Raw genomic sequence first — 13,192 nt, 5'->3', positions numbered from 1 at the left:
AATCACCTCTTTAAAAGCCCTATTCCCAAATACAGTCACATTCTGAGCTACCGAGGGTTAGAATGTCAACGTCTGAATTTAAGGGTGAAAGGATGTCAGCCCATAGCAAACGGTGAAGGTTAGAAAGTGACACGTGCTGGGGCACCTGGGTGGCTCGGTCGGTTCAGCATCTGACTCTTGGTTTCAGCTCAGGTCACGATCCCAGGGTTGTGGGATTGAGCCCTGGGTTGGGCTCCACTCTGAGTGTGGAACCTGCTTAAGATTCTCTTTCTCTGTCCCTCTGCCCTTCTTCCCTGCTTGTGTGTGCGCTCTCTCTAAAAATAAAATAAATTAAAAAAAATAGAAAGTGATATGTGCAATGGGAAAAAGCAGAATAAGAGGGGTTGAATGCGTGTTTTTGGTGCAGGTTGTAGTTCTAAATAGGGTGGTCAGGGTGGGGTCTCTGTAAAGTAGACATTTGAGCACTACCTTGGAAGCAGTTGAAGGCCTGAGCCACACAGACATCTGGGGACAGAGCATCCAGGTAGGGGGAAGGGCCAGGGCAGAAGTGAGACCCTGTCTGATGTATCCCAAAGAAGAGCTAGAAGCCAAGGGTTGGAGGTGGGATAAGCAGCTGAGGACGAAGTGGGAGAGCCAGTGGAGTTGGGGGCCGGGTGACCATAGGCCATTGTAGGACTTTGACTTTGAGTTTTCAAGACCATTGCAGGTCACATCTGCAAGGAGGCTACTATCAAAACAAAATAAAATGCAGACGCAAAACAAAAACAAACAAACAAAAAACCCCAGAACATAGCAAGGATTGCAAGGATATAGACAAATTGGTACCTCATGCGTTGTTGTTGAGAGCGTAACATGGTGCAACCAACTATGGAAAACAGTGTGACGGTTGCTCAAGAGATTAAACATAGAATTACCATCTAACCTGGTGCTCCCACTTCTGAGGACACACCCGAGAGAATGGAAAGCAGGGACTGGAACAGAGAGCTGCGCGTCCACGTTCACAGCAGCGTGGTTCATAGTGGCCGAAAGCTGGAAACAACCCAAGTGCCCATCAACAGGTAAACGGGTAAATGCAATGTGCTAGATGCAGTCATGGAATAGTACTCGGCCCGAAAAAGAAAGGACATTCTGACACATGGTGCAACATGGATGAATCTTGAGGACATCACACTGAGTGAAACAAGCCAGTTACCAAAGGACCAATATGATAGGATTCTACTTACATGAGGCCCCTAGGATAATCAAACACGGAGAGACAGAAAATAGAATGGTAATTGCCAGGGACCGGGGAGATGGGGAGTTATTATTTAATTAATGGGGACAGAGTTTCAGTTTAGGAGGATAAAAAATGTTCCGGAGATTGTTAACGGTGATGGTTGCACAACATTTTATAAGTATACTAATGCCGCTGAATTGTCCACTTAAAAGTGGTTAAAATGGTAAACTTAGGTGAGTGTTGACAGTGGTTTGAGCTCAGGTGGTGGAAAGTGTTCCAACTCTGAATACACTTTGACATGAGGATTAACTGTCAGATAGGACGGAGAAGAGAAAGGGGAGTCCAGGATTTGCTCAAGGAACTCGAAGGATAGGGGTGCCTGGGGGGGGGGGCTCAGTCGGTTAGGGTCTGACTTAGCTCAGGTCATGACCTCACAGTTCGTGGGTTCGAGCCCTGCATCAGACTCTGTGCAGACAGCTCAGAGCCTGGAGCCGGCTTCAAATTCTGTTTCCCTCTCTCTCTCTGCCCTCCCCAGCTCGGGCTCTGTCTGTCTGTCTCTCAAAAATAGATAAACATTAAAAAAATTTTTTTTAAGAAACTGGAAGGATAGATAACCACTCCTCCAAGATGGGGAGGCCTGTGGGGAAGATAGAGAGCTCAGTTTGGGACCCAGTACACTTGAGATGCCTAGTAGACATCCAGGCAGAGGAGTGGAGTAGAAATTTGGCATTTGGGAGAAAGGAATCGAGTTCCAAGTGTGAGAGAGATGCCAGGAGTACTGATGACTTTGAGACTCATTTGCAGATAGATGGTATTTCAAAGACGAGCCTGGATGAGACCACCAGGAGCGTGAATGTGGACACAAAGGAGCACGGGCTGAGCCGGCTCCTGGGAGGGGAGGAGGGGCCAGCAAAGTCGCTGGGAAGGAGTGACCAGAGAGGTAGGAGGATCTAGGGCATCTTGGGTTAACAACAGGTCAGGTGGCTGGTGACTGAAGCAGGAGCAGGTGGGTGGCCCGATGGGAGAGGGTCCGAGAGAGAACAGGAGGGGGAGATTCATGTCGGCAATTGAGACTGAGTTGACAGATCAGCCCTGTCAGGAGGTTCTGTTGCCAAGGGGAATTGAGAAATAGGGCAGTACTGGGGAAGGAGAAGTGAGGTCAAGAGAGAAATCACAGCACGTTTGCTTTGATGGAAATGATTCCAAAGACAGTGAAAAGTTGCCCAGGAGAGAGGGGGCCGATTACCGGAGCCACGCCCTTGAGCAGGCAATAAATGAATATATATGAGGTGTATATGTAAGTAAAGTAGAGTAAGGGCACAGTGGCACTTCAGGGGACATTTTAGGGGGACATTTGGCAGGGGACATTTTAGCAGAAACCTGAAGGAAATGGGAGAGTGAGCCATAGGGATTCTGGAAAGAGAGCATTTCAGGAAGAGGCAGCAGCAAGTGCAAAGGCCCTGAGGTGGGACTGACTGGTATCCTGAAGGAGCCGTGTGGTTGTACCAGAGTGAGTGAAGGGGGACAGTGATGGGACCTGCAGAATCATGCGGCAGACAGACCAAACAGGACCTCGGAGGCCATGGTGGGGACTTTGGCTTTTGCTATATGAGAGATGGGGTCCATCGGAGAGTTTTGAACAGGATCTGGCCTTAACGGGATGATTCTGGCTGCTGAGTACAGAACAGGGTCGGGCAAGAGCAAAAGCCAGGAAGAGGCCAAGTGATCCAGCGGAGAGGCAGTGGTGGTGGTTTGGGGTGGGGGGGAGCGTATTCACAGTGGAGGTGGGGAGAAGTGGCTGGATTCTCTACGAATCCTGAAGGCGGCACCAGCAGGGTTTGCTAGGGCGTGGGGCGTGGCGTGTGGGAGAGAGGAACCCAGGATGCTGCCAGGGTTTTGGTCTGAACAGGAAGGATGGATGTGGCCTTGACCGAGATGGGGAGAGTCTTACTTTCAACACGTCAAGTTAAGATGCTCACGCGTCATCCAAGTGGGGTGTCACGTGGCTGTCAGATAGCAGTCTGGAGTTTTGGGGAGAAGTCAGGGCTGAGACATGTAAACTGGGGGCGGGTGGAAGGCAGAGGATGGCTTGTGTCGGACCGGATGAGCTCCCCTGAGAAGTGAGCGTGGCTAGAGAAGGAAAGAGCCTGCCCACACCTCGTGAAAATACAGACCCGAGAGGCTCAGACCTGCCCTCTGCCGCGGAAGGAAGTGGCCCAGAGTTCGTCCAGGAAATCAACTGGGCGGGGTCTGGAGAGGGCTTGCCCTCTACCTGGGCGCTTCTACGTGACATGTGGGAGCCGAGGCAGTTGGGTGGGCATGGCAGCCGCCAGAAGAAGCGGAGTTGGCCTTTTTTTAGGGCCCAAAGATCTCCACCTGAATCATTATTGGGGCTGGGTGTGCTCCTTGCAGAGGTGCTGCTGGGATGGAGCCTGAGAGCAGATGAGGGTCCCCGGAAACGACGCTCCGGGAGAGACACTGGGATGTACTTCTTTGACCTGCGCCACTGGGGCCGCACCGTTGGCTGAGTAGCCACAGCTCTTACACAGCAGTTAGGATGGGCTGTGGGAATGTTCTATGTGCGCCTGTGTATATTAACTGACTTAATCCTCACTACGACCCCAGGAGGTAGATGCCATTATTACAGCCCCAACCGTTATCTGCTGCTGCCTCCCAATAACGATCGGTTATCATTAGCGGTCTAATAAGGACAAACCTTGCCGAGCGCGCTGCCTTTATGATTCCATTGGATCCTTGCAACACGCCTATGGGATGGCCTGTGAGTTCCAGTTTCTCAGAGGGGAGAGGTGAGTTGCCCAAAGTCACAGAGCCGGTGCGAGGCCAAGCCAGGCCTCCGGCCAGACCGCTCGGTCTCTAGGGCCTCAGCTTGGCGCCACATCCCTGCACTGGTGGTGGTGGTGTCCCGTGGGGATTTGCCACGACAGGGCCTTTTGGCGATGCTTAGAAGTTTGGGATAAGATTTAAAGGCTCTACATCCCTCCGGAGCCTCCTCTGGGCCCGGGTCTGCCTGCTGCCTCCCTCCTGGGCCTGGTGTGCAACTTCCTGGCCTTTCTTATCCTGCCAGGACCTGGGGGGCCACGTGGTTCGAAGGAGATCTTGTTGTGAGAGTTCAGCTTGGCTCCCATAAAGCCTCATTTGAGCTGGGAGACAACCCAGGAGGCAGGAGGAGGGAGAGGGCCCACCTCAGGCGCCCCCCGGCCGTCTTCATAGGATGTGAGCACCCTCCCAAATGGTCTTGAGGTCCTTTTCACAGACAGATGGGAAAACACAGGCTGAGTGAGGGCAGGGGACTTGCAGCAGGTCAACAAAGAGTCCCACAGGGGCAGGGCTTGGCCCTGGGTCCCAGGACCCCCAGCCCCGGATCATTCCTCAGCATCCTCCTATACTTTCCCCCCTGGAAGGAAGTTGGCCTCACATACCCTGACTGACCCTTCCTGGCCTGCTTTTTGCCGGAGCCCTTGAGACTGGCTGAGGACTGGTTGCCATAGAGATGATGGGGAGGGCGGTTCCAAGGCTGGCAGATGGGGGTGGGGGATGGGGCAGGACACCAACATGCGAAACACCCACCAACAGCTGATCAGGACTACTTCGGGGAGACCAGGGCGGGACACACGGCTCCAGGCTCCAGTGACGACCACAGGGCTGCTCAAGTTTCTGTCGGACATCCCCCAGGCTGAGCAGGTGAGGGAGGCCCTGTGGGAGGACTTCCAACTGCCTGGAGGCAGGCTGGCTGCCTGGGGTCCACCTAGGCCAGGGCTGAGGGAGGCCCTGGAGAAGCCATGAGATTGAGCTGAGGCCCAGGTGAGAGACGGGGGGTGGGGGTGGGTGGGAAGGGGACAGGGACCCTAGGGAGGCCGAAGTCGTCCAGGGCGAAGATGAGGAAGACACCCAGAGATGACTCCCAGCCTTCTGGTGGAGTGATTTGGGGAACACTGCGGGAGGAGGAGGGTTTTGGGAAAGATCATGAGTTTCCTCCACCTTGACTCAGCAAGTCCGGGACCCCATGGGGCCATTCAGAAGAGCTGCCCCGGGGCCCAGAGGCAGCACTGCACGTGCTGACAGATCTGGGCTCTGGGGACAGACTCAACATGATCAGGTCCTGGCTCCTCTTACCCGCTGGGTGACCTAAGTCAAGTGATTTCCCCTCTTTGAGGCTGAGTGTTCTCATCTGCAGGATTGGGGTAATAGTGGAATACAGGGTCCTCGGGAAGGTTAAATGAGTTACTGAGAGAAAATCCTGAGCAGCTGGCAGGTACTCAGTGAGGAGCAGTGGTTGCTATTTAAACACTAAACACTGAGAGGGTGATCAGTCGGTTATACTGGTAACAAGAGTCCAGGGGGGTGCCTGGGTGGCTCCGTCGTTTAAGCGTCCAACTTCGGCTCAGGTCATGATCTCGTGGTTCGTGGGTTCGAGCCCCACGTCAGGCTCTGTGCTGACGGCTCAGTGCCTGAAGCCTGCTTCGGATTCTGTGTGTCTCATTCTCTTTCTGCCCCTCCCCCACTCGCAGTCTGTTTCTTTCTCTCTCAAAAATAGACATTAAAAAAAAAAAGTCCAGGGGGCCACTTGGGGTGCACAGAAGAGGGAGATCCCCTGAGGGAGGTGTGAGGTGGTCCAGGAGCCTGCTTGGAGCTGGGCCTCCTCTCCTGTCTTCACTCAGGGGAGGCTTGGGAGCGGTGATGGTGTAATTCAGGGCCAGCAGCCCAGGTCTCGGAGTGCTGGGCAGACGGCAAAGAAGGACCGGAGACCCAAGGTCCGGAACAAGAAAGGGCATAGCCCTGCTGAGGCTGAAGAGTAAGCAGCTGTGCGACCGGCCGGGTGGGATGTTGGGTGTCAGGCCCCATGGGGGGGCCGGCATCCTGACCTTGACCCCTGCTCCCTGTCCTTTCCTTCCTCAGTCTCATCCCTTCTGCTCCTCGGAAACCCTCCTTTCCCTTCCAGTGGGCCTGGGAGAGCTTCCTCACTGATGGTCGGGCCCTGCTTCAGCCTGGCCACCAAGCCCCGCCCTTGCCCCGAGCCGTCACCCAGCACAAGGCCAGGCTCAAGTCCACAGCCACCCTCCCAGATGCCCACGGCTTCTGCTGGAAGACAGAGGTGCCAAACCTGGAGAGGAGCCAGCGGCTCAGGGCCTGGGACGGCATCCCTACCCCTTCTGGCAAAGGGGGGAGCCAGGAACTGGAGGCCCCCAGTGAGTGTGACCTCCAGCCACCTGGGAAGAGGTCAGGCTCAGGATCAGAGTCTGAGGAGGGCGCTGAGCCGGAAGCCCTGGGTGCTGAGGAGGTCGAGAGGGGTATGAGCCCTGGAGAAATGTCCCAGCTCCTCAAGAGGGGGTCGATCTGGGAAGAGGAGCGGTTTGCAGGGGTAACAGAGGAAGCTGAGGAGGGGGAGCACAGGGCCCCCCATAGAAGGAGGGCTGGTTCGCAGAGAAAGGGGCAGAACTCTGGCAAGGAGGCCTTGGATGATGGTGACCTACAGCGCAAGGCGAGCAGCTCCAACCTTCGAGGGCCGCAGACGAGGAAGTCAAGGGCCAAGGAGCTGGAGAAGCTGCAGAGGCAGTTACAGCAAGAGTTGGACTGCGGTGAGTGTGGACTTCAACGTTTGGGTCCCCCAGGAAACTACACAGCGGGGAGACAGGTTGGGGAGCCAGCACCCTGGGCCAGGAGTTCAGACAGGGCTGTGCTGTGCTCCACATACTAGGCAGGATCACCCGATGGGCTGGGAGGGGGGCTACTCTCTAACTTGTCCCGTTGTGGACAGGCCCTGAAAAGCAGCCCTGGAGGGCTTTGCGGGCTGCTGTGCAGGCCTCCAACCGGAGTGGGAAGACCTATGCCTTGGGAGATGAAGAGACTTTCCAGTTTACCAACTTTCCTAACCGTACCTTCCACAAACGACAGGAGGCCACCAGGTAAGGTGGAAGAAAAAGGAGGATGGGAAGAAAGGACAGGAAGTAGAGAAGGAGCCAGTTCTCTAGAGACGTTGAATCATTCATCATCTCATTCATTCCTTCATTTATCCATTCTCCAATCTTCTGATCATCCAATCTTCTATGGATCTATCCACCCACCCACCTGTCCTCCCTCCCATCCATCCATCCACCCACCCATCCTCTCTCCCATCCATCCATCCATCCACCCCCCACCCGTCCTCCCTCCCATCCATCCCACCCATCCATCCATCTCTGTCTTCTTGGCCAGCTATCTATCGATACAAGCTACTTTTCATTCATTTCCCATCTTCTATCCATCAATTAATCTATTAACTAAGTGATTAATGCAACATATATTGAGTATCTACTCATGGGTCCTCAGGATGTAAAGATAAAAAGACTTGGTCCTAGCCCTAAGAAGCTCAAGGTCTGTTGGAAAAGGAGACGGATGGGCAAGACAGCAAAGAGGGCAGTAGAGTTAGACAATCGCTATACTTGGGGCTTAAACAAAAGACAATGGGAACAGAGGGGGAAAGCCTGGAAAGGGGGCACCTTTGCATTGTCTAGGTGAGGGATGATAAGGGCATAAACCAGGTGGTCATGTGAATGGAGACAGGGGGGATCCATTTAAGAGATATTTGGGGGCTGGCTCAGCAGGTCTTGGTGACTGGTTAGAAGTGGCAGGTGAGAATCCACTCAGCACTCTAATAGCACCCTCCAATTCTTACTGTCATCCCCTGCTTGCTTCCCATGCTTCCCAGTTTGCTTAGGACAAAGCCCAGATTTCTTGGTAAGGAGCCTCCTGTCTCCCATGCCAGCCAGTCAGAGTGCTAGAATGCCCCATGCTCTCCCTCCCTTCTCTACCGGGACTGCCCCTCTTCCTCATTCACCTAGGTAACTTGGATGCATCTTTCAACTTGCAAGTCAGGCGCCCTCTAGGAAGCTCTCCCCTGTGCTTGCCTCCACCATAGCTTTTGCCACGCGGCATTGCATTGGGGTCCCGGGGTACCTGTCTATCCCCGTGTACAGAGCTCCCTGAGGACAGGTACCAGATCTTATTGATCATGGCCTCTCTGGTGCCCCTACACAGGACCTGGCACCAGCTGGTGCTCAATAAATACGTGCTGAGTGAGTGACCGCATCTTCCCTTTTATTAGTCCAACCATGATTGAATTATGCATGAAGTCACCAACACTGAGTTTCTAGTTAGGTTAAGAACTGTCCTAGGTGCTGGGGAGACACTGGTGGTGAAGAGGAGAGATAAGGAACCCTGCTCTCATGAGGCTTACATTCTCCTTGGGAAGAAGGATAATTAATAAAGAAATGAACAAGATGTATAGCTAGAGGCAGAAGGGGTGGTCAGGGACTCTCCTTCTCTCTCACTTTTGAACAAGGACCCAATTGACAAGAAGGAACTGGCCATAAGAACTAGGGGAAGAATGTTCCACATGGATCTCGATGTTGTCTATTCAACCGTCCACACCATTCATCCATCCGGTCATCCACCCATTGATCCCATCACCAATTTGTTTCTGTTTCCCATCCATTCATCTATCTGTCTGTCCCTCAAACCCAAAGGCATTAACCTAGTTCCTGCCAGAGATGGGGGTCAGAGAGAACCAGAGCTGGCCCCTGCCCTCAAGGAGAGCTGCTCTGCAAGGGGAGGTTAGCGATACACGTGGGGTCACAGGTGCACCAAGCCCCACAGGGCTGAGGATGTCCACCGTTGGGGCATACAGCTGGCTGGAACGGGACGAGACCTCCAGGAAGAGTAGCGAAAGGCCCCGAGGCGGGCCAGATGCGGCCCTCATCACGGCACACTTCCATGACGAACGCCATTCCCCGGGCCTTTGGCTCTCTGGGCTCCTGCGATCCCTCCCTCAGGCCCCCACACCCCTCTGCCTGCTCCTGGTCTCCATGAGACTGCTGCTCCCCCCAGACTTCTCCCACCTTCTTCTTTCCCTCCCCCCTCCCAAGAAGCCTGTTGCAGGCCTGGGAGCGGCAGCAGCAGGAGGAGTTGCAGCGGGCCGAGCTGCGGAGGGCCCGGGAGCAGCGGGTACAGCAGCAGGTGGCTCGCTGCCTGGCGGCCTATGCGCCCGGAGGGAGCCGGGGGCCGGGCGCCACCCAGTGCAAGCTGGAAGAGCTGAGGTAGGAAGCCTGGCGCCGGGGAGGGGCTGGCGGGGAGAGGGCCGGGGGAGGCAGCGCGGGAGAGATGTCAGCTGTCCGACGAAGGACAGAGGAGATGCAGACCTCCCCTCCCCTCAGGGCTGAGTCTCCACAACCATCTTCCAGGCCACTTGGCCGCGCTTTACCCATGAAGACACTGAGGCACTGGCGGAGGAGGAGCTGAGGCGAGGTCACCGGCTAACAAGACCGATCCCCGCAGCTGGCAACAGTTCACGGTTAAAATGTTCTGCCCGCATTCCCACTCGTTCTGATCTTTTCCGATTTCAAAAGCCAGGGATGCTTCTTGCAAAAAAACTCCGACATTACCGGAATGGTTAACATGGCACGTAAAGCGAGCCTGGGATCTCACTCCTGGGGACAACCGTTCTTTGCCATCAGGTGAAGAGTCATCTGTTTCGCTCTCTCCCTATATTTTCACGCTTAAAAGGAAACGGGCAAATGTGTATTTAAAAGTTTTTTAGACTCATAACAGGACCATGAAGCGGGCATTAGCATCAGAACGATAATTCGACAGAGGAGGAAACTGAGCTCAGAGAGCTTAAATAATTGGCCAAAGGTCACAAGTGAGCTGCGAAGCTAGGATTCCAACGTGGGCAGCAGCCATTGAGTCGCTCTGCTACGTGGTCCCGGAGTGCTCGGATACCCAATCTGCAGATAAACGGCGCCAGGATGGTCCCCCCAAAGCCCCACCTAGTGAAACAGACATCACAAATAAATATGGCCACCAGGGCCATTGACATTGAGCACCTACTGGGTGCACCTGGCAGCAGGGCAGATCTTTCCACAACTCATCTCCTTTCATCCTGGGAGAAGGGCTAGGTCAAGGTTGAGTGGAGTGCTGCGGAGAGACCCGAAGGTCTCTGTCCTGCAGTGACCCACCAAGGATTCAGTGGGGTTCTGATCACGTACTCTTTGAGGCTCAGTCTTATCATCCCCAGTTTCGAAGATGAGGAAACCAGGACTCTAAGAAGTCAAGGGTGTTTTAAAGGAATCCTTGGCCAGTGATGGAGGAGATGCCTTCTCCACGCCAGACCTCAAGTTCATTGTTTTTTAAATAAGGCAGGAAGCCTAAGGTTCAGAACTCCAAGGGACGGATGTCAGTGAGAGGAGTGTTTCCCACACACCTTTTATTTTCTACTTGAGAGCACATATATGCCACGGGCTCTCTCAGCCCTTATAGCCCGTGAAGCTTGCTCTCTCCGAGCCGCAAAGACTCTGCCCTGCGCAGGAGACGCTGGCTCAACTAAGGTCACCCGGTGGTAGGGAGGCTATGTGGCTTCCTTTCCTTCCCAGATGCTGGACAGGGCTGACATCCACTCACAGGCTTCCTTTCTGCCTGGGGCTCCAAGATGTGGACTTCCTCTCCATTCTAACGAACAGCCTCAAGAATCAAGCGGGAAAAACATGCAAGACCTCACAGGCGACACAGAGACCAAACGCAAGCTGGCGCTCCCCACCCCCGCCTTCTGTGGCTGCTGAAATGACCTCTTGAATGCCGAAGACTCCATCTTGCAATAACTCCTGTTCCTGGCCAAGGGTTTTCAAATTCATCTCTTCTTCTCGAATGGAGGAAGCTTCCTTCCCTGGCACATAGCCAAAGATCCTGGCCGGCACATTTGCTAGAGGTCCCGAATGGGTCCTGGGGTCTTGTCTGCTTCTCCCCTCCCGTCCTGTGTGTGGGTGCTGCCACCAGTTCCCGAGACCTCTCCTGCGTGCTTCGCAGGATTCCTGGTCTCGGGTGTTAGTACAGCCAGGGGCCCCCTCCTGCTGCCAGGATACCCGGCTTGAAGAGCAGACACATTTCAGACAAGTGCACAGACTGGGTTTTTCTAAGTGGATTTGTGCTTCCCCAGTGCAATCCTGATATTTTCGGGATGCAGTCTGTCATCTGCAACATATTTCTTTTGTTCCTCCCTCCCATTTTCCAAGCCGCGTGCTCATAAAAACCACAGAGAATGGCGGCAAGCTTGTGTAATCCCTGCCATAGCACAGAGGAAACTGAACCCAGAGCCCAGACTGGGGCCTTGCCCAAAGCCACAGCCAACAGCCACCGCTTCTTCCTCACAGGTGCAGGGTGAAGGGGCGCAGAGGTGTAAACGCAGGGAGGGGAGAGGCCCTGCAAGCTGATGCCCAGTTGCTCCGAAGCCGGAGCTGGTCCCTCCGCCTGGGGGTGGCTGGGATGCTAGATGAGCTCCCGGCTGCGCAGCCTGCAGACTTGGGCTCGGGGCTCGGTCTCTCACTTCCCAGCTGTGCGACCTTGGACAAGTCCCTCAACCCCCCTGGGCCTCCGGCTCATCATGGGTAAAATGGAGCAAATAATTTCCACCCCACTGACCTCGGGAGGAACCCGGGGCGAGGCTGGGAATGAAATGGCTTTGCAAGGTAAGGGCGGGGAGGACGTCACGTCCCTAGCGAGGAGGAGTGGACTCAGGACTGGGGATGGGTTGTGCTCGCGGCTGGCTGCCCACAGGTCCGTCTCCCTGCAGGCGCCAGGAGCGACAGCGCTTTGCTCAGTACCAGGCAGAGCTGCAGGGCATTCAGCACAGGGTGCAGGCCCGGCCCTACCTGTTCCAGCAGGCCATGCAGGTGAGGCCTAGCCCCTAGACGAGCATCAGCCTCCCCGAGAGCAGCGCTTCTCATTGGCTGAGTGCGTAGGGATCTAAGTGAGAGTGGGCTCCCTTAGACGGGACCCCGGGGCCACCGCCCATCCGGAAGCCCTGGGACCTTCACACGTGGCAACACCCGTCCCCGGCAGCCTGCAGAGCAGGAACGCTTCTCTTTCTTCAGGCCAATGCCCGGCTCACGGTGACCCGGCGCTTCTCCCAGGTGCTGTCAGCACTGGGACTGGATGAGGAGCAGCTACTGGCTGAAGCAGGAAAGGAGAACACAGAGGGCGCCTCCGGGAAACCCAGGTGAGGCCGTCTAGCTAGCCAAGGAACTGGCTCTGCCCAACTACAGGGAGAAGGGAAGTGGGGGGGGGGGGCCACCGCCAGTACTCTGGGCCCTACAGGGTCTCCCCTAGCTGTGGCCCTGCCCATCTCCAGCCTGGGCTGGACCATCTGGGAAGAAGCTGAGAAAACTCACCAGCAGCCATGTTGATCTGCCCTGGATCTAAGTCCTGGTGGCCCAACCCCTCGGCCTGAAGGACACTGCCTAGCTCTAGCAGTCAATCGGTCCTTCCCTAGGCCCTGTCCCCCAGGTCACCCGAGGAAGGCAGGACCGGGGTGATGTTCTCCAGATCCCAGTAAAGAAACTAAGGACCTGAGGGGCAGGGTCCTGTCCAAAGACACAGGAGCAAATAAGCTGCAGAGCCGGGCTGGGAATCTGTGGCCAAATGAGTGGCCACACACCAAGACCCCATTGTGGGGTGGGGCCCCACAAGTCACCCCCTGTATACTGTCCCTTGTGCTTTAGAACAAGGTGATGCACAGCAGGGATTATGAGGCCCATGCATAAGGACACTGAGGCTTCAGGAGGGGAAATCACTCGCTCGGGGTCTCACAGCACAGGAGCCAGATTTGAACCCACATGTCAATAATGGCCTTTCCCCTCCTACAGCCCAGGTCTCCTTGGGCATGGGGGTGGGGAGCTAGAAACCCATGGTCTCTACCTATGTCTTCACCTTTAAGGAGCCACAGGTCAATGGGGGTAAGGATGGAGCACTCTTCTGAAAGCCCCCCAAAGGCAGAACCCACTGGAAGCCAGCCCAACAGGCACTCCACTCCAAGCCCAGACTGAGCCCAGCTCCTAAGATAATGATTAAAGGCTTTATGGAAACACACTGTGTAATTTCTGGTGGCGCTGGGAAGAGGCTGCAGGTTGGGAGTAGGAGGTGGCAAGTGGG

The 13,192-nt window shown here is 55.2% G+C and overlaps 1 protein-coding gene across 2 annotated transcripts; it reads left to right on the top strand.

Annotated features, from left to right (window-relative positions):
- The first annotated feature begins 4,700 nt into the window (after nt 1–4,700).
- Nucleotides 4,701–13,125, top strand: TSGA10IP (testis specific 10 interacting protein). Of its 2 annotated transcripts, none has more exons than XM_049642867.1 (8): nt 4,701–4,918; nt 5,896–6,029; nt 6,134–6,813; nt 6,993–7,140; nt 9,139–9,309; nt 11,835–11,934; nt 12,136–12,260; nt 12,978–13,125. In XM_049642867.1, the coding sequence occupies exons 1-8, from the start codon at nt 4,772–4,774 to the stop codon at nt 13,084–13,086; spliced, it is 1,614 nt and encodes a 537-aa protein (XP_049498824.1). In that variant the 5' UTR covers nt 4,701–4,771; the 3' UTR covers nt 13,087–13,125. The 2 variants fall into 2 exon arrangements, with proteins under 2 accessions (XP_049498824.1, XP_049498818.1); XM_049642861.1 differs by having other exon boundaries at nt 4,710–4,918; nt 9,142–9,309.
- Nucleotides 13,126–13,192: the final 67 nt, after the last annotated feature.

The sequence above is a fragment of the Panthera uncia genome, chromosome D1 (genome assembly GCF_023721935.1).
Source record: "Panthera uncia isolate 11264 chromosome D1, Puncia_PCG_1.0, whole genome shotgun sequence".
In the NCBI taxonomy this organism is placed as follows: Eukaryota; Metazoa; Chordata; class Mammalia; order Carnivora; family Felidae; genus Panthera; species Panthera uncia.
Note: the sequence above shows the minus strand (reverse complement) of the source record. Positions and strands in the feature narration are given on the sequence as shown.